The 20,510-nt window shown below is 38.7% G+C and overlaps 2 protein-coding genes and 1 pseudogene across 6 annotated transcripts in view; all 3 read right to left on the minus strand.

The window, feature by feature from the left end:
* The window catches only part of akap7 (A kinase (PRKA) anchor protein 7), a 47,598-nt gene extending 46,279 nt beyond the window's left edge, over window positions 1-1,319 (minus strand). For 2 of the 3 annotated variants that reach the window (XM_085246345.1, XM_085246344.1), the window contains exons 1-2: window positions 522-1,317; window positions 200-449 (exon numbers count right to left, since the gene is read on the minus strand). In XM_085246345.1, the coding sequence (XP_085102471.1) occupies window positions 200-449; window positions 522-695 (424 nt within the window). In that variant the 5' untranslated portion in view covers window positions 696-1,317. Of the gene's footprint in view, window positions 1-199; window positions 450-521 lie in introns of all 3 variants that reach the window. The other variant, XM_085246346.1, reaches the window with a different exon arrangement.
* Window positions 1,320-1,778: 459 nt separating this feature from the next.
* Window positions 1,779-15,888, minus strand: LOC146557621 (uncharacterized). 3 transcript variants are annotated; one of them, XM_085247535.1, is made up of 15 exons: window positions 15,730-15,888; window positions 15,543-15,611; window positions 14,620-14,741; window positions 14,443-14,503; window positions 14,151-14,297; window positions 13,228-13,296; window positions 10,989-11,110; window positions 10,812-10,872; window positions 10,379-10,531; window positions 9,865-9,933; window positions 8,227-8,295; window positions 6,588-6,656; window positions 4,967-5,023; window positions 2,959-3,168; window positions 1,780-2,699 (listed from the first exon to the last, which is right to left on the minus strand). In XM_085247535.1, the coding sequence occupies exons 1-15, from the start codon at window positions 15,809-15,811 to the stop codon at window positions 2,392-2,394; spliced, it is 1,668 nt and encodes a 555-aa protein (XP_085103661.1). In that variant the 5' UTR covers window positions 15,812-15,888; the 3' UTR covers window positions 1,780-2,391. The 3 variants fall into 3 exon arrangements, with proteins under 3 accessions (XP_085103663.1, XP_085103661.1, XP_085103662.1); XM_085247537.1 differs by lacking the exon at window positions 6,588-6,656 and having other exon boundaries at window positions 1,779-2,699; XM_085247536.1 differs by lacking the exon at window positions 8,227-8,295.
* Window positions 11,365-12,692, minus strand: LOC146557622 (uncharacterized; annotated as a pseudogene).
* Window positions 15,889-20,510: the final 4,622 nt, after the last annotated feature.

Raw genomic sequence — 20,510 nt, forward strand, 5'->3', positions numbered from 1 at the left:
CAATCATGCAAGGACACGTGGCAGTCATGTTTACTAGTCTATTGTTGTCCACACTCACATTTGATAAATATTGCTTTGCTAAATAAAACACAGATTTCAAATTATGTGGTACCAGGAAGCCAACAAAAAAGTGAATCTATTCCCCAATTAAACCAAAGATTAGTCAGTATTGTATGACAGTTTCAGCCATTTAACTTACTGGACACCGAGGCAGCTTCAGGATCTGCAGGACTTTCCTGGACCTCCATGCTGACTGCCCCTGTCTGGGCTGAAGTCATCACCATCTCTCTCAGGTCCTTGTGCTCTTCTCCGACCTCCTTTCCTGCCAGATTTTCATCACCCTCATCATCCTCATCTGATGCAACTGCAGTTGTGTCTCTTCCGTAGGAGATGCTGGCTGGCTGCATATCACACACGGTGAGCAGATGATGATAGGACGGTGCTGTCACCTAAAACAGAGAGGCCATGTATCATTTCCAGGTTACACTTTCTGCAGCCAGCTTGATTTTTCTCTTCATTACCTGAAATCTGAACCGCTGTGCAGGCGGCTTGAGGCGAAGAGCTCGTTGGCAATGACTGACAGATACTGAATGCTGACTCCTAAGCAGCACTTCATTAACAGCACATATCCTATGTAAACACGCGCTTTGTGAACGCTTAGACCCGAGGCTCAATATCACACGGCTGAAGATCATAACACACAAGTCTGTTCAATTTTAGATATAAACTTTTAGATTTTTAAACAGAGAAATGTATGAAGTAGGCATCACAGAGAACAACATTGCAACTACCACAAAAAACAAACAAACCCACAAGTCTGCAGCTTCTTATGAAACTCAAAAGACTGACTTTACCTCCATTTACAACACCTGTTGAAATATATCAGAGCCATGCTGCAGAACATCTGCTGAGCTATACAACTGTTAGCTAACTCTCTCTAACGGAGCTGTGCTACTGTTTATCAAACTAAACGAAATACGCGCACATTTTTCTTACTTTTTTATATCGAGCTGGCGCAAAAAGCACGCAGGTGGTAGTGTTTGTATCAAAACTGGTAAGGTAAATAACACAAAATAATATTCATGCCAACGCGCTAGTTAACTAGCAGGACCTACCGGAAGCATTCATTTGTAAACAATATCAAACTTCCGGTCTAGAAAAATAAAATAAAACAAACATTTTCAAAATAAAAGTACAAGTTATATGTCCTCTCCATTTAGGAAAACAAAGACACTAAAGACACAATCGTATTCATCCAGCTTAGTTTAACTTCATATTTACTATTTCTTTCCACCGTAAATTTCCCTTTCACGAATGCCTTTCTGCAGAAGCTCTACGCCCCAGGGGGCCTCAAAACACAGTTTAAGTACCACAGTGCTAATCTAAAGAATTAATAACACGTCATTTATGTGACATTAATTTGGCGTTGCTAGCAAATCAAAGGACCGGATTAAACGTAATTATTCCGTCAAATACTAGAATACAGCGCAGTTTATGTTAGTTCATTTTTATTTAGATGACAAACTTTACACCAGCCAAAAAAAAAAAAAAGAAGTTTGTCACACACAATTTTTCATTTTCTATGAATATAATGTATACATCTATAAAGTGGCTTATCATTGAATATGTGGTCTTTGCACTCTTTAGTCTTTCTTAGTGAATAAAAGTCAAGAATATAGAAAATAACAGCAGAAATATTAGCTGAACTAGGCTAAATTATACTGTAAATACACTGGTGTTTTGAACTGTTCAGGACCCCTCAATTTTTTTTTTTTTTTTAAAAAGGAAAAAAGAAAAAGAAGACAACAGATGTTTTTTTAACATTTTTATTCACAATTTTAAACATTGGCTTGATTTTTTTTTTCTGAAAGATGAAAATAACTTGCAGATTTACATAGCAACCGTGAAACTAATCACAATATATTTGACTTTGATATAAATATATTTATTATTTATCTTAATGATCAAAGGACTTACGATGTCACTGTGTACATATAGCTGTAACTGTCAGTTTTGGGTTTTTTTAGAGATAAACAGCAGTTGGTACAGTTGAAAGTAGTTTTATGGCTATCTACACCCATATACTGTGTCTCTGACCTCTTCTTTGACACTTCATGATCACACCTGTTGACTCAGCAACTACCCTTACAGCTGAAATAGCTTAAAGTACTGAAATAAAGGTCACAAAGACGATTCTGTGCTGCCCTTTTGTTTCACAATGCACAAAATAATTATTTTGCATGATCAAAACCATAAAATCCTTAAATCCTATGCAAATGGTCAGAGCAATCTGCACTACTCAAGTGATACAGTGCAAAAAAAGTGGATTACAAAAGAGTAATGCATGGGACATATTTACAGTTTCTTTGACTTGTGATATCTGACTTTACACTATGAAAATCCAAAAAGGGATTGAATTCTCATTAATGCACCACCACTATTACTACTTTTAGCAGCTACATGTGTCTTTCCACTTGTATCTTTAATTGTCTGGATATCTGCGTGCTGCAGTAATGCCTTTCGAATTTCAGAAATGGCACTGTTATTTTGCTGACACTGCAACAATCCATGCACTGTCTCATGGTAGAAAACATGGACTAGTAACACAACATTAGAAACGCCATCCCATGTTTTCATTAAAGTTACATGCTTGGGTTCATGTGCGTGATGCATCAAAACCAGAATGACAGGCTGAGAACCTACAGAGAGCAAAAAAGAGGAGACGGATTACGAGAACATAACATAACAGTGGAAAAGTATTAAAAGAAAAAAAATTTAATGGCCACAGATTTTCTTATACTATAGAAACATTAGACAAAATTCATGCTATTCCTGATGCTTTTAAAAGCTCATCATTATTATGAGTTACTTTCAGGTCGTATTCTCAAACCCAAAAATGTCTCATAAAAAACAACTGCAATTTTTTGAATGGATGACTAATTTAATTCTTTCCCTTACCTTTGACTTGCGTCATGGCTGCACCAATATCTGTCCCCATACGTGAAACAATGGGACAGAAGACAATAATGGCCTGGCAATCCTGATTGCTGTCTTCCTGTTCGATCAAATTCAAATCTGGATCCTCACTTAAAGCCTTTACTTTTTCCAGTATCTGTTGATGGGCATTAAAGGTTTTTCCACTTATCACCATCTTGTACTTCAGTGTGGCTATAGAAATAATACAAAAAATTACAAATAAAGAGCAAGTTAAATTCACAGGAGAATCAAATTAAACTTCCTGGAATACAGTGATTCATGATAAATGAAATAAAAGACTTTGCTTCAATGAGTGAAATCAATTTATTAATATAGCACAAAAAATTCTTGCTTAAATTTCAAAACATTACTAGAATGATTAACAGAGCTGTCTGAGTCTTTTATATATAAAGTTTTGAGTTGAACAGGTTTTAAACATAGTGTTTTAGATCATCTAAATGCAAATATAAAAATGTTAAGCATTCTCGAAAATATATGTGCTCAGGTAACTATACAACATGCAGCTGAAATTTTAGGGTTTATTTTTCAATACAATTTTTTAGAGTGGAACAAAATATCATTTGATACACTGTACTGCCAAAGGTATTTGCTTGTCTGCTTTTACACACATATGAACTTAAGTGGCATACCATTCTTAATCTATATGGTTTAATATGATGCCAGCCCATTGTTTTCAGCTATAACAGTTTCTAACTCTTCTCGGAAGGCTTTCCACAACGTTTAGGAGTGTTTATGGGAGTTTTTGAGCATTCTTCCAGAAGCACATTTGTGAGGTCAGACATTGATGTTGACGAGAGGCCCTGGCTCGCAATCTCTGCTTTAATTCAACCGAATGATGTCCTGTTAGGTTGAGGTCAGGATTCTGTCCAGGCCAGTCAATTTCAGTCATGTTCCTTCTATGTTGGAATAGAAAGGGGGCATCTCCAAACTGTTCCCACAAAGTTGGGAGAATGAAATATTTCAAAATGTCTTGGTTTGCTAAAGCATTAAGGGGCCGAGCCCAATTCCTGAAACACCATGCCCCATAGCAAACTATGATCCCCCTTCCACCAAACTTTGCACTTGGCACAATGCTGTCAGACAAGTACTGTTTTCCTGGCAATTGCCAAACCCAGACTCATCAATCAGATTGCCAGACAAAGACGTGTGATTCGTCACTCGAGAGAACACGTCTCAAATGCTTCAGTAATGTCGTGTTTTACACCACTGCATCCAACACCTTGGACTTATTGAAATAAAGCTTGGATCTAGCATCTTGGCTATGGATAACCATACCATGACTCTACGGATTATGTGCCTCCGCTAAATCCGCTCTGTGATTTTACGTGGCCTACCACTTGGTGGCTGAGTTGCTGTCATTCCCAATCATTTTCAGTCACTGAGAGTTGATTGTGAAATATTTAGCAGCAAGAAAATTTTACAACTGCACTTGTCAGACAGCTGGTGTTTTTTTCACGACACCATGCTGGAATTCACAGAGCTCCTGAGAGTAAACTATTCTTTCAGAATTGTCTGTAGAAGCAGTCTGCATGGCTAGGTGCTTAATTTTATACACCTGTGACCATGGAAGTGATTAGAACACCTGAATTCAATCATCTGGATGGGTGATTACCTCTGGCAATATAGTGTGTATAACAGTGTATTAAGTTAGATTTCTGAGGTTTTTTTTAACATATAATAAGTGAATATTGAATATTGCCTGGAGTTGGAAACCTTAAAACCTGGTCAATAATACAACCTTACATTTTAACAGTGAAGAGCTAAATTTACCTTGTCTTTTATGTGGATGGTCACGCTTGAAAGAAGGAGAGCGTGAGAACCGATTTGCACTACTGGTACTTGTATCTAACAAATATTGATGTAAAACAGCTATGTAGCTATGTATGGCTATTTAACAATAGCCATACATAGCTCCATATGCATGTGTCTGTGTGTCACTAGACTGTAAGTAAAAGAAGGTGAAATTTACCTTGTTGTATTTCTGGAAGGTCACTAGTTTGGCTATTCTCACTACTTGACGAAGAACCTGTTGAGTACAAGGGCATAACACATTTACAAGAAATAAAAAATAAAACTTATGAATGTATGTAAAAATCTTAACTGTACTTAAGTAATAATATATATCGTCATATACTATAGTTTTATACTATATGTAAGGGGTTTCTGAAAATCTATCCTGTGAATGACAACATAGCAGAATTTCGACTGACTTGACCTTTTCCATGTGTTTGTGATTCATGTGCAAGATTTAACACTTGAAGCAGACTGCTACACCAGCGGATTTTGTGGCAGGAACTTAAATCAGATAAAATTACACAAATGTTTGCACTTTTACTTTTAATTCTAACCAGTGAGAAATACATAAAATCAACTAAATGAAAAGCCAGCAGTGTTTGAATTACTGACTAAAGAAATGGATGCCTGTTGAATCTACACTCATGAACTTACGACATGTTAAGATTAGGCTGATTATACAAATCATTTCATTATAATTACTTTTGTGGGTTTTTTTTTTAATTATTATTAGTTTGCGGCATAAGGTAGTCCAGGTGTTTCTGACACCTATACTCAATTGTTGCAACAAGGGGCCTACTTACTGTAACTATATATACATATATATATGAATTAGGGGTGGGAATTTAACACGTTAATTGCGATTTATTAATTTGAAAAAAAATAAAAATAACGTGTTAAAAAATTAACGCATTTAACGCACTTTGCATTCCAAGCAAAGGGGAACTTTTGTCAATGCACGATTTCCTAGTATACCGATTATACTGATGTACACACACAAACGTTTTCCTCTGCAGAAGAGAAGAAAAAAATCAGAGAAAACAGAGGTTGGAAATTTTTGTTGCTGTTATCCTATTGGATCGGCATGACATCTAAACAACATGGAAACAGACCTGCTGTGCAAGCTGGGCCTGCAGGAGCAAAAGAGAAGATGCTGGGATGAAAAACCCCCAATACTGTTAGATGTAGATATTTGCATTGTACTGTCAGTCTATTCTAGCTTCATCAAAAAAACACCCACCGTTTACGGTCAACAAAAAGTGAAAGTAGACTGACTGAACAGTTTGGTCATGCTGTGATCCAGCATTGGTTATTGGAGTACATGCGCAGCCCCGCCCACTATAACCACGCGATTGCTGCAAAATGTCCACCCTACTGTTACTCATTTTATATTAAGATTTAAAAATCTAGTTGGTATTGGTAAGGTGAGTAGCCTTCAGTAATAGTAATAAATCACACAGCAATAGTACATTCATGTAGTTGTAAAAATCATGATAATATATTATGTAATCCAAAGTATTCAGAATACATTACTCTCATTGAGTAATGTAACGGAATACGTTACAAAATACATTTTGGGGCATGTATTCTGTGATCTGTAGTGGAATACATTTTAAAAGTAACCTTCCCAACACTGACCTTAACACCTGGTGAAGAGCTAAATTTACCTTGGTGGGGACAACATTGCACTACTGGTAATTGTATCTAATAAACCTTCATGTAAAACAGCATTAAAATGTAACAATAGCCTGTGTTAAATTTTACTGGAGTGCAAAGAAAAACAAGGTGAGATTTACCTTGTTGCATTTGTGGAGGGTCACTGGTTTGGCTATTGTGGCGCTTCACTGGACCACTTGACAAATAACCTGTTGAGTACATTGGCATAACGCATTTACAAGAAATTAAAAAAAATCTTATGAATGTATGTAAAAATCTTAACTGTACTTAAGTAATAATATATATCGTCATATACTATAGTTTTATACTATATGTAAGGGGTTTCTGAAAATCTATCCTGTGAATGACAACATAGCAGAATTTCGACTGACTTGACCTTTTCCATGTGTTTGTGATTCATGTGCAAGATTTAACACTTGAAGCAGACTGCTACACCAGCGGATTTTGTGGCAGGAACTTAAATCAGATAAAATTACACAAATGTTTGCACTTTTACTTTTAATTCTAACCAGTGAGAAATACATAAAATCAACTAAATGAAAAGCCAGCAGTGTTTGAATTACTGACTAAAGAAATGGATGCCTGTTGAATCTACACTCATGAACTTACGACACGTTAAGATTAGGCTGATTATACAAATCATTTCATTATAATTACTTTTGTGGGTTTTTTTTTTTTTAATTATTATTAGTTTGCGGTATAAGGTAGTCCAGGTGTTTCTGACACCTATACTCAATTGTTGCAACAAGGGGCCTACTTACTGTAACTATATATACATATATATATGAATTAGGGGTGGGAATTTAACACGTTAATTGCGATTTATTAATTTGAAAAAAAATAAAAATAACAACGTGTTAAAAAATTAACGCATTTAACGCACTTTGCATTCCAAGCAAAGGGGAACTTTTGTCAATGCACGATTTCCTAGTATACCGATTATACTGATGTACACACACAAACGTTTTCCTCTGCAGAAGAGAAGAAAAAAATCAGAGAAAACAGAGGTTGGAAATTTTTGTTGCTGTTATCCTATTGGATCGGCATGACATCTAAACAACATGGAAACAGACCTGCTGTGCAAGCTGGGCCTGCAGGAGCAAAAGAGAAGATGCTGGGATGAAAAACCCCCCAATACTGTTAGATGTAGATATTTGCATTGTACTGTCAGTCTATTCTAGCTTCATCAAAAAAACACCCACCGTTTACGGTCAACAAAAAGTGAAAGTAGACTGACTGAACAGTTTGGTCATGCTGTGATCCAGCATTGGTTATTGGAGTACATGCGCAGCCCCGCCCACTATAACCACGCGATTGCTGCAAAATGTCCACCCTACTGTTACTCATTTTATATTAAGATTTAAAAATCTAGTTGGTATTGGTAAGGTGAGTAGCCTTCAGTAATAGTAATAAATCACACAGCAATAGTACATTCATGTAGTTGTAAAAATCATGATAATATATTATGTAATCCAAAGTATTCAGAATACATTACTCTCATTGAGTAATGTAACGGAATACGTTACAAAATACATTTTGGGGCATGTATTCTGTGATCTGTAGTGGAATACATTTTAAAAGTAACCTTCCCAACACTGACCTTAACACCTGGTGAAGAGCTAAATTTACCTTGGTGGGGACAACATTGCACTACTGGTAATTGTATCTAATAAACCTTCATGTAAAACAGCATTAAAATGTAACAATAGCCTGTGTTAAATTTTACTGGAGTGCAAAGAAAAACAAGGTGAGATTTACCTTGTTGCATTTGTGGAGGGTCACTGGTTTGGCTATTGTGGCGCTTCACTGGACCACTTGACAAATAACCTGTTGAGTACATTGGCATAACGCATTTACAAGAAATTAAAAAAAATCTTATGAATGTATGTAAAAATCTTAACTGTACTTAAGTAATAATATATATCGTCATATACTATAGTTTTATACTATATGTAAGGGGTTTCTGAAAATCTATCCTGTGAATGACAACATAGCAGAATTTCAACTGACTTGACCTTTTCCATGTGTTTGTGATTCATGTGCAAGATTTAACACTTGAAGCAGACTGCTACACCAGCGGATTTTGTGGCAGGAACTTAAATCAGATAAAATTACACAAATGTTTGCACTTTTACTTTTAATTCTAACCAGTGAGAAATACATAAAATCAACTAAATGAAAAGCCAGCAGTGTTTGAATTACTGACTAAAGAAATGGATGACTGTTGAATCTACACTCATGAACTTACGACACGTTAAGATTAGGCTGATTATACAAATCATTTCATTATAATTACTTTTGTGGGTTTTTTTTTTTTAAATTATTATTAGTTTGCGGTATAAGGTAGTCCAGGTGTTTCTGACACCTATACTCAATTGTTGCAACAAGGGGCCTACTTACTGTAACTATATATACATATATATATGAATTAGGGGTGGGAATTTAACACGTTAATTGCGATTTATTAATTTGAAAAAAAATAAAAATAACAACGTGTTAAAAAATTAACGCATTTAACGCACTTTGCATTCCAAGCAAAGGGGAACTTTTGTCAATGCACGATTTCCTAGTATACCGATTATACTGATGTACACACACAAACGTTTTCCTCTGCAGAAGAGAAGAAAAAAATCAGAGAAAACAGAGGTTGGAAATTTTTGTTGCTGTTATCCTATTGGATCGGCATGACATCTAAACAACATGGAAACAGACCTGCTGTGCAAGCTGGGCCTGCAGGAGCAAAAGAGAAGATGCTGGGATGAAAACCCCCCAATACTGTTAGATGTAGATATTTGCATTGTACTGTCAGTCTATTCTAGCTTCATCAAAAAAACACCCACCGTTTACGGTCAACAAAAAGTGAAAGTAGACTGACTGAACAGTTTGGTCATGCTGTGATCCAGCATTGGTTATTGGAGTACATGCGCAGCCCCGCCCACTATAACCACGCGATTGCTGCAAAATGTCCACCCTACTGTTACTCATTTTATATTAAGATTTAAAAATCTAGTTGGTATTGGTAAGGTGAGTAGCCTTCAGTAATAGTAATAAATCACACAGCAATAGTACATTCATGTAGTTGTAAAAATCATGATAATATATTATGTAATCCAAAGTATTCAGAATACATTACTCTCATTGAGTAATGTAACGGAATACGTTACAAAATACATTTTGGGGCATGTATTCTGTGATCTGTAGTGGAATACATTTTAAAAGTAACCTTCCCAACACTGACCTTAACACCTGGTGAAGAGCTAAATTTACCTTGGTGGGGACAACATTGCACTACTGGTAATTGTATCTAATAAACCTTCATGTAAAACAGCATTAAAATGTAACAATAGCCTGTGTTAAATTTTACTGGAGTGCAAAGAAAAACAAGGTGAGATTTACCTTGTTGCATTTGTGGAGGGTCACTGGTTTGGCTATTGTGGCGCTTCACTGGACCACTTGACAAATAACCTGTTGAGTACATTGGCAATAACGCATTTACAAGAAATTTAAAAAAAATCTTATGAATGTATGTAAAAATCTTAACTGTACTCTAGTTCTAATTTACCATATAGTCATATACCATAGTTATATACTATATGTAAGGGGTTTCTGAGAATATATCTTGTGAATGGCAACATAGTAGAATTTTGACAGACTTTACCTGTTCCATGTGTTTGTTTCATGTACAAAATTTAACACTTTTTGTACACAGACTGCTCTGAGCATGGCATGGGCAGAATGACATGTTATTTGAGACTCTGTTATTTAAATTCTATGGATTCATGTAAAAATAGATGTAAAAGCAAAGAAGATTGAGCCGTGGTCAGATATTATGTCTATTCAATACCAAAGACATGGCTTATAAATATTCAGCATAAATGGACTGGATCAGATAGAAAACTGGATTAAAAACCTTTGTCCTGGTTCTGCAATGGTTGAGATTTCCTGAGGTCCTCCAGTAGATTGATATGTGCATCAAGGAAATCTTGCACTTTATTCAATTGGATCTTCATTTCCTTCAACATTTTCAGGTAGTCAACCAAAACTCCATTTTCAGTTAAGGCAGCTGGATGGAAAGTTTAAGGTTATGTATAAGAATATGCATGTGATATTTTAAAACTTCCCCAAAACATCCTAAATCCATCCATCTATTTTCTTCCATCCATCCATCCATCCATTCGCTTCCGCTTATCCTTTTCAGGGTCGCGGGGGGCGCTGGAGCCTATCCCAGCTGTCATAGGGCGAAAGGCGGGGTACACCCTGGACAGGTCACCAGTCTGTCGCAGGGCTAACTTATCCAAATCAATCAAATGCAAGAGCCAACAATGTTAGCAGGCTGTACTTACCCCTGAAAGATTCATGTGGGATGAAGTCCTTGAATTTTTCTATGAGCACACCAATTGGTTTCTGAAACAAAGAAAAACAAATAAAAGTGTTTATTGTCCAGATCTGACTTTCTATATGGGTTACACACATCCAGCTGAATCTCTCTCCTCTCAGTTATACACAGCTTGCTTGCTTACCTGCTTGTTTATTATATCAAAGATTTCCCTTATCCGTTTGACATTTTCAACTCCAGGTAACAGCAAACCCAGGTCTTGTAAAGTCAGTAACTGGAGATCTGAGTCAGCTCTCAAACCTTCCTCTGAAAGATTAGATCTGTTATTGATCAAGTAGTCTCCTGATTGTCTGTGAAGGTTCTCAGTCCTCCAGGTCATTGTAGTCTAAGGAGCTTGGAAAGAAAAGCGTCTGGACTTTTTTAAGTTGCTTGAAGACGTTTCACCTCTCATCCGAGAAGCTTGTTCAGTTCTAAGAGTGAAATGGCGGAGAGTCCCAGATTTAAACCCAGTGGGAGTTTCCCCCCAAAGAGGGACAAAGGACCCCCTGATGATCCTCTACCTAATCACATGAGTCAAGGTGTGAAAACGGGTGTGGGTCACAATGTGCCAGGGTTTCAGGTGAGCTCATTGTGAAACCTGGCCCCACCCTATCATGTGATTTCTTGAGGTCAGATGGCCCAGGGTGTGAGTGGGTGTTAAGGTGTCTGGGAAGGGAAGATGGTCGCTCACAGTGGACATAAATGGCTTCTTTCACTCCTCTTTCAAACCAGCTGTCCTCTCTGTCCAAAATGTGAACATTGGCATCCTCGAAAGAGTGACCTTTGTCCTTTAGATGCAAATGGATCGCCAAGTCTTGTCCCATGGAGGTGGCTCTTCTGTGTTGTGCCATGCGCTTGTGAAGTGGCTGTTTGGTCTCTCCAATGTAGAGGTCTGGGCATTCCTCGCTACACTGTACAGGATACACCACATTGTTAAGTTTGTGTTTTGGAGTTTTGTCTTTGGGATGAACCAGTTTCTGTCTGACTGTATTGCTGGGTCTGAAATGCACCGGGATGTCGTGCTTGGAGAAAACTCTCCTGAGTTTCTCTGATACACCGGCTACATAGGGGATGACAATGTTGTTGCGTCTGACTTTCTTATCCTCCCTAGCTGGTGTCCGATCTTCTTTTCTGTGCATCTTTACTGACTTTATAAATGCCCAGTTAGGATACCCGCATGTTTTGAGTGCTTCCTTTACATGTGTGTGTTCTTTCTTTTTCCCTTCAGGCTTAGAGGGAACATGTTCTGCCCGGTGGTGTAGGGTCTAATTTCTCCAAGTTTGTGTTCCAGAGGGTGATGGGAGTCAAAGAGGAGGTACTGGTCTATGTGTGTGGGCTTCCGGTAAACTTCAATGTTGAGGTTGCCATTCTCTTCAGTGTGCACAGCGCAGTCCAGGAAAGGCAAACAGTTATCCTTTGTGTGAATTTGATGTTTTTATCCACGGCGTTAATGTGCGCTGTGAAGGATTCCACTTCTTGTGTTTTGATTTTGACCCAGGTGTCGTCTACATATCTGTACCAGTGGCTGGGTACTCTAACTTTAAAAGAGCCAAGAGCCTTTCTTTCCACTTCCTCCATGTAAAGGTTGGCTACAATAGGTGACACGGGGGTGTCTGTAGAAACCCTCATTGTATTCGAAATATAAAGTGGTAAGGCAGAGGTGTAACAGGGTGCAAATCTGATCGGGTGTGAAGTTGGTCCTGACTTCCAAGGAGCTGTCTTCTTCTAGTCGTTTTCTGAAAGTCTCCACTGCCTCCGTGGTAGGTATGCAAGTGAAGAGAGAGACTACATCAAAGAACACTATGGTTTAATCTGGATCCAGGGTAAGTTTCTGGACCTTGTTGGCCATCGGGACCATCTGACCTTAGAAAATCACATGATAGGGTGGGGCCAGGTTTCACAATGAGCTCACCCGAAACCCTAGCACATTGTGACCCACACCCGTTTTCACACCTTGACTCATGTGATTAGGTAGAGGATCATCAGGGGGTCCTTTGTCCCTCTTTGGGGGGAAACTCCCACTGGGTTTAAATCTGGGACTCTCCGCCATTTCACTCTTAGAACTGAACAAGCTTCTCGGATGAGAGGTGAAACGTTTTCAAGCAACTTAAAGAAGTCCAGACGCTTTTCTTTCCAAGCTCCTTAGACTAGTCTCCTGATTATACATTATAAAAGTTATTATTGTTTGTTGTTGTGATTTGGCGCTGTATAAATAAAACTGAGTTGAATTACAATTATAATTCAATTTATGGCTTTGTTAGCTTTTTTCTTGTTAGTTTGCAGCATAATGGAGGAACAATGGAGCCTACTCAGTGTAATATATTTATGCCTATTTACATCTTATTTACTCTGACAGTAAATATTCTCAAAAAACTGCCATTTACCTTCCAGTTTATTGGCTGCCACTTCATCCTTGCGTCTTATTTCCTTAAGCAAAATATCCATGATTTCACCTGCAGAAAAGAAGAAAAAAAATCAGAGAAAACGGAGGTTGGACATTTCTCATACTGTATAGTTCCGGTTTCTGTTCTCCTGTTGGATTGACATAACATCTGAACAATGTGGAAACAGACCTGCTCTACAAGCTGGGCCTGCAGGAGCAAAAGAGAAGATGCTGGGATGAAACCCCCCCCCCCCCCCCCAAAAAAAAAACAACAAAAAAAACCAAATACTTCTAGCTGTAGATATTGTTGATCGTGATGTCAGTCTAGCCAAGCTGATCACAAAACGCCCATCATTTCAGAATTAACCCACAAGGTTTAGTGTTCATGGGAATTTGTGAAGTCAGACGTTGATGTTGACGAGAAGGCCTGATTCCCAGTCTCCACTCTAATTAATCCCAAAGTTGTTGTGTCGGGTTGAGGTCAGAACTCTGCGCAGACCAGTCAAGTTCTTCCACACCAAAGTGGCTAATTGATGACTTTATGGACTTTGCTTGGTGCATTGGTGTGCAGTCATGTTGGAGCAGCAAGGGCCCATTATTGACTAAAAAAATGGATGCCTGTTAATCTGTCTGTTACATTGAGAGAATGACATGTCAACTGAGACTTCATGTCTCTGTTATTTCCATTCTGTGGATTCATGTAAAAGTAGATGTAAAAGCAAACAAGCCTGAGCTGTGGTCAGATATTGTGTCTATTCAATATCAAAGACATGGCTTATGCATATTCAGCATAAATGGACTGGATGAGATAAAAAGCTTTACCTACATTAAGTTGAAGTTTGCTACCCTCTGTAAAAGCTTTGAATCTGCACTCATGAAATTAAGACACGTTAATATTAGGCTTAAAAAAACTGGATTAAAAACCTTTGTCCTGGTCCTGCGATGGTTGAGATTTCCTGAAGTCCTCCAGTAGATTGATATGCGGATCAAGGAAATCTTTATTCATTTGGGTCTTCATTTCCTTCAACATTTTCAGGTAGTCGACCAAAACTCCATTTTCAGTTAAGGCAGCTAGATGGAAAGTTTAAGGTTATGTATAAGAATCTGCATGTGATATTTTAAAACTTCCCCAAAACATCCTAAATCCATCCATCTATTTTCTTCCGCCTATCCAAATCAAATGCAAGAGCCAACAATGTTAACAGGCTGTACTTACCCCTGAGAGAGTCATGTGGGATGAAGTGCTTGGATTTTTCTATGAGCTCACCAATTGATTTCTGAAACAAAGAAAAACAAATAAAAGTGTTTATTGTCCAGATCTGACTTTCTATATGGGTTACACACGTCCAGCTGAATCCCTCTCCTCTCAGTTATACACAGCTTGCTTGCTTACCTGCTTGTGTATTATATCAAAGATATCCCTTCTCAGTTTGACATTTTTAACTCCAGGGAACAGCAAACCCAGGTCTTGTAAAGTCAGTGACTGGAGATCTGAGTCACTGCGTAAATCCGCCTCTGAAAGAGCAGATCTGTTATTGATCAAGTAGCCTCCTGATTATACAAATTAAAGTTATTATTGTTCGTTGTTGTGATTTGGCGCTGTATAAATAAAACTGAATTGAAATAACATTCAATTTGTGGTTCTGTTGATTTTCTTCTTGTTAGTTTCCAGTGGTTTCTGACACCTATACTCATTTGTTGCAACAACGGAGCCTACCTACATTGCATAAATATTTTCATCTTATTTACTCTAGTAGTGTAGGATAAATTAGGGCTGTTCGATATAACGATATATATCAGATTACGATATAAAAACGTCTATCGTTTCATTTTACGCTATCGTTTGTTTCGTGGTGTCGCAAAATAAACTGTTTACAGCAATATTTTTTCATCGTTTTGATGGTCACTGTAGTGGCTATATTAATTTCTTAAAGTTCTCTCTTTCTCTTATATTTAATATAACCACACTACAGACGGACAAGCGCCTGTTTTTATGTGTTGTGGTTAGCAACAACGACGGTAACAGCATCGCGTGTCCGCTTGTTTATGTTCCACATAAACCTTTAAACCTTAGACTCAAACGTTAGAACAGGCTTTTCCCCGCAGCACGCCGTGTTATAGATTCTCACAAAGAAAACGGCTTAACTTATGTCTAAAAATGTATAGTTTCATGCATCTGTTAAAGATTCACAGAAAATGTTACATTTTTGTGATTTATATCGTTATCAGGACGATAGAATTCTTATATCGGGATATGAGATTTTGGTCATATCGCACAGCCCTAGGATAAATATTCTCATTTTCTCTGCCACTTACGTTCCAGTACAGAGGCGGCTGCTTGGTCCTTGCTTCTTATTTCCTTAAGCAAACCATCCATGATTTCACCTGCAGAAAAGAAGAAAAAGTCAGAGAATACGGATGTTGGACATTTCTCATACTGTATAGTTCCTGTTTCTGTTCTCCTGTTGGATCGACATGACATCTGAACAACGTGGAAACAGACCTGCTGTGCAAATGGGGTCTTCGGGAGCAAAAGAGACGCTGGGATGAAAAAACCCCCAAATACTTTCAGATGTATTGCTCATATCGTCAGTCTAGCCTAGCTTGATCAAAAGAACGCCACCGTTTACAGTCAAAGGAAAGTGAAAGTAGACTGACAGAAGTGGTTGGTCATGCTATGACGTTGCAGGGCTTTAAGCAACCATTGGTTCATGAGCAGCCCCGCCCACTATGACTGCTAAAAAAAAGTCTGGGTCCTAAAATATCCAAAGTCATGCACTGTGTGTTAAACGTACACATAATTTTTACACAAAGCACATTTCACATTTTGGCAAAACGAACAAGAACAACACCATGTCACAATGTAATCGTGCAATGTGTCTCATCTTTAAAACTTTAAAAGTCTATATAACAGTTATGTAAGGACTTCGTTGTTTCACTCGAGTCCCACAGCATCAGTCTTCAAGTTTGTGTTACAGAGCCAGATTGAAATAGCTCAGCATGCAAACACTTAAAACACCAGCAGGGTGCAGCAGTGCACAGTTTTTCTTTGCCAGTGCAACCCGTACAAAGTGCACACACTGCCATACATCTCAGTGCAGGCTTGTACAGTAAAAAGACTTCCCTCCAAATATGCTGCCGGTAAAAAGATTCCAAAAGAACACTAAAGGGCGTAATTTGAAAAGGAACAGGGACAAAACCAAGAAATGATTTCCTTTGTTTCATGTGCTGTCAGGATATTTAAAGGTGAGGAACCATTAGTATTAACCCATTTAATCTCAAATAATTTTCCCCTGCAAAATAAGTGCATGCATTTTACTCCTTAGACATCCCCTACACACAATATGTTTAATTTTGTTAATGTAATATGCGGTTAAAACAGCAACAATTGTTGCCAGTGTGATTAAATGGGTTAACACAATACTTGAACTTTGAGCATATGTACAGGATGTTCTTGCAGCCTCTCACAGTACAGCACTGACTGTGTTCTCTCCGTTCATTAAGCTTTCTGCTATTTAATAGTAGCTTCAGCAGCAATATTTTTTTTAATTGTTTTTAAATATTCTAAAAAGCTGAAAATGGCAACTTTTCCTTTATTTTTATTAGTACGTCTTCTTGTCCACTAGATTCAAATAAACTTCAATAAAAATTGTTCTGCACATGTAGCATGTGTGTGCTCACTCTGTCCTCAGAGCCAGTTTCACCAACAGCTCAGTCAAATTCGTGCTTCACTCTCTGTATGTCTGCAGAGAGCCGAGAGATAAAGAGAAGCTATCTTGAAGTCAGAAGCAGCGGCATGTTTGTCTTTGTGTCTATATAACTGTTTGAGTTTTTCTTGGAGGCCTTTTGGCAGTCGCTGACAGAAGGTGGAGTGCTTTTTTCTCTCTCGCCTGTCTCAGACTTTACTGCAGGAGGGAGACAGCTCCTGGTGGCTCTGCTTAGCTTCCTTCATGTATGCTGTTGGAATGAAACAGTGTTGTGTGAATCTGACTGCGTAACATAGCAGTCTCTATGCAATGACATTCAAAGCGTGTCTGAGAATGTGAAAACGCCTGGCTGCTCATTCTACGACGGCTCAGTGTTTAGCTTTTTGATTGTGGCTTTCAAGCTTCTTCGGTGGTCCCTTTGAAGAGAAAGCAAACAGTAATACTAACAGCAGGGTTTGAGCTTTAGTTTCAGTAAACAGCAGAAGTTGTTTTGATATTTCACTCTTTCTGGTTTTAATTAAACTGTAAGCAAATACGCCGAGCTGCTTCAGTGACCGTTACTTTATCTGAGGGGGAAGCAGTGACAAGCTTTGGCCAGAAGATGGTAATCAGGCATCATGGATCTATCGATTCAGCAAATGCAGGAGCGTTAATGGATAAGTTTAAGAGCACATTTGGACTCTAGCCTAACTTTTCAATGATGCCAAGTCTGCAGTGCATCAGAAAATACTGAACTGGAGCCAACGCTTAACCCAAACAGATGTCTCCGTCTTACTTAGTGGTCTCATTTACAGCTATCAAGATGATATCTAATATGTTTGGTTCCAAATAAGTAAGTAATGATTCATTTTGAATAAATAAAAGAGCAGTGAGTGGGAAAACATGTATTTGACCATGTGAAAAACTACAGAGCACTTTTGACCCAAGAAGTGTATCACACAGAGGAGGAGATTATAATCAATTAATCACATGTATGTTTAAAAAAAAACAAAAAAGTAAGGTCGATGATATCAGATTTGAACCTATGGTCAAAATTACCGCAAAGTGCAAGACCACAAAAGTGTGGATTTCTGATTTAGAGGCTGGTGCCTGCTGTCTGTACATCCTGCAGATGGCACAAGGAGATACAGTTTGTAAAACTGCGTCTTAAAAGCAAATCAAACTGACATAAACTCCACATTGCTGCTCAAATCTTAAATTCCTCTTGAACTTAACATCAAAACGTCTTGCCGAGCAAAGTCTGCAATCATGCGACCTGCCTTCATTTAAAGTCAATCTCAGAGAACATTCAAAGGACACCGTCGAGCCAACTGAGAAACTTAAAATTATTCTACATGCAGAACTTTTAGAAAACTTTAAATGGGCTCAGAGGCAAAAAAAAATCTGATTTGGTCCAAGGCTATAATGCCATGTCATGTGTACCAGCATACAGCATGTATTAGACTCTCTTTTTAGACCACAGACTGTCCTGTGCCTCATCATCTGCTCTGCTGATCATGTCAGAGTACGATGACTGCTGGCAGACTCACACTTCTATGCTATGATCAGAAATAGCACTCACTTGAGTTTCGACTGAGTCATGATAGCAAGACTACCTACATTGTGAAGCCTCATGGGTGCTCTTTGGTTGCTTTATTCAGGGGCAGTGATACGAAAACACTGCTGTATTGCCTGTGCACATTACATATAATTAGGGGAGAGCGGGGTAAGTTGTCACACTCTTCACACTGACTAACTTTTACTGAGCACCATACATCACAACGTAATAAATGTTTCACCAAATGAAAGACGGAAGTCTCAGGCACATATGATGTATTGATTACATTTTCATATCTTATCTCATTACGGAGTTGTAGACTGTTGAATGGAGAATGTGTACTTGTGACAATTTGCCCCATCGGCAGGTAAGTTGTCACACTAGATTATCTTAAAATAAGAACACAAATACTTAATTGTGATTATTGATTTTAATTGTTAAATTCAAACCAAAACTGGAAATTTGAACAATTATGCCAAGAGAATTTGGAAAAAAACAATTATTTCAATCCAATACACATTTTAATCAAAACATTAAGTAGAAAGAAAACTTTAGTTTGAACTTTAAACTCAAATGTTCTCTGGCTTGCACATAAATCCATCATAAATGAATGGAATGCTGCAAATAACTTGCTTTACTTAACATGTTTATCCTCTGAACAAAACAGATGCCCTATTTCTGATTAATCAGACTCAACTTCAGAGTCACAATTCTGGCACACATAAATTGCCTGGCCTGAGGTGCAAGCATCATGGGCCCATTAGTTGCATTTTACGCATTTTACCCAGGTCTCTTTTGGACAACTGTTTGAAAATGGCTCCACACAGACAAGGCAGAAGCACTCTTCATCATCTGATGATGACTCTTGAATTATTTTTCTTCTTTTAGCTGCGTTGTTCTTCATAGGTCCAGATGTTTTCCCCCCTCACGTCCCTCTCTTTTGAAACAGCTTTTTGCTAGATTCAGCCTTATTCTTTTCTTTTTCTAGTTGCTGCTTCACTGGCGTGTCGGTTAGAATTGCTGATTTGCGTTGTTTTCTTCCTTTGCTGGATGGTTTTCGGCGGCCAGCTTTTGGATATGGCCGGATGTCCTCTGGAGTTGGTAGTCCGCTGTCAGTAATTGCAGTGCTGGGTAAGGGTGAGCTCGTGATAGAGATGGTGCTGGAGCTTGGCAGTTCAGAGTTGGTGCTGGGGCCTGGCAGTGCAGAGATAGTGCTGGGGCCTGGCAGTGCAGAGGTGGTGCTGGGGCCTGGCAGTTCAGAGTTGGTGCTGGGGCCTGGCAGTGCAGAGATAGTGCTGGGGCCTGGCAGTGCAGAGATAGTGCTGGGGCCTGGCAGTGCAGAGTTGGTGCTGGGGCCTGGCAGTGCAGAGTTGGTGCTGGAGCCTGGCAGGGCAGGGTCCGGAATAGGGCGATCTGTGATGTAGGATGGTGCAAACTCGGCTTCCAGAAATACATTTCTGTTGTAAGGTTGAATCCCAGCCACCCTAAAACCAGCCTGAATGTTCAATGGGGTTGCAGCCAGAGGATATGCAATTGCCACAATCCCAGGAATGTCATAAATGGACATTGTCTTCCCAGGGTTGTTCCTCATCCAGGCATCACACGTGCTGTTGATGTGCCTCTTTAGTGGCCCGCAGACAGACCTGTCTAATGGTTGGAGCCGATGTGAGCAGTGCGGTGGGAATGACAGCATGATTATGCCATTTTCTTTGGCATAATTGAGTCCATCAATGGACAGATGAGACTCGTGGTTGTCCAAAAGGAGTAAACAGGGCTTCTCCTTTGAACACTTTGTATGTTCATTGAAATGTTGCAGGAAGTCAACAAAGTGTGTGTCTTTCATCCATCCAGAGGAATTTGCCCCTCCTTTGCTGCCGGGTGGCCCGTTGATCAGGAAATGGTCATGGAAGTGGACACGTGGGAAAATAAAGTATGGAGGTAAACTATTCCCTATGGCTGAGACAGCACAGGCCAGTGTGACAAGGGTTCCCCTTTCAGCAGAGGTCAATGACCCTACTTGTTTGAATCCACGTCTGGCCA

Source organism: Mchenga conophoros, linkage group LG15, assembly GCF_057382185.1.
Source record: "Mchenga conophoros isolate Kocher_MC1m ecotype Shallow Benthic linkage group LG15, M_conophoros_male_GT1.1, whole genome shotgun sequence".
In the NCBI taxonomy this organism is placed as follows: Eukaryota; Metazoa; Chordata; class Actinopteri; order Cichliformes; family Cichlidae; genus Mchenga; species Mchenga conophoros.

Bases quoted from the DNA above. Each gene is read 5' to 3' on its own strand.
- LOC146557621 (XM_085247535.1), bottom strand. From the start codon at position 15,811: ATGAGCAATACATCTGAAAGTATTTGGGGGTTTTTTCATCCCAGCGTC. The intron at 14,504-14,619 runs GTAAGCAAGCAA...TCTTTGTTTCAG, and splicing joins TTGATATAATACACAAGCAG to AAATCAATTGGTGAGCTCAT. The intron at 5,024-6,587 runs GTAAATCTCACC...TGTACTCAACAG, and splicing joins CCCTCCACAAATGCAACAAG to GTTCTTCGTCAAGTAGTGAG.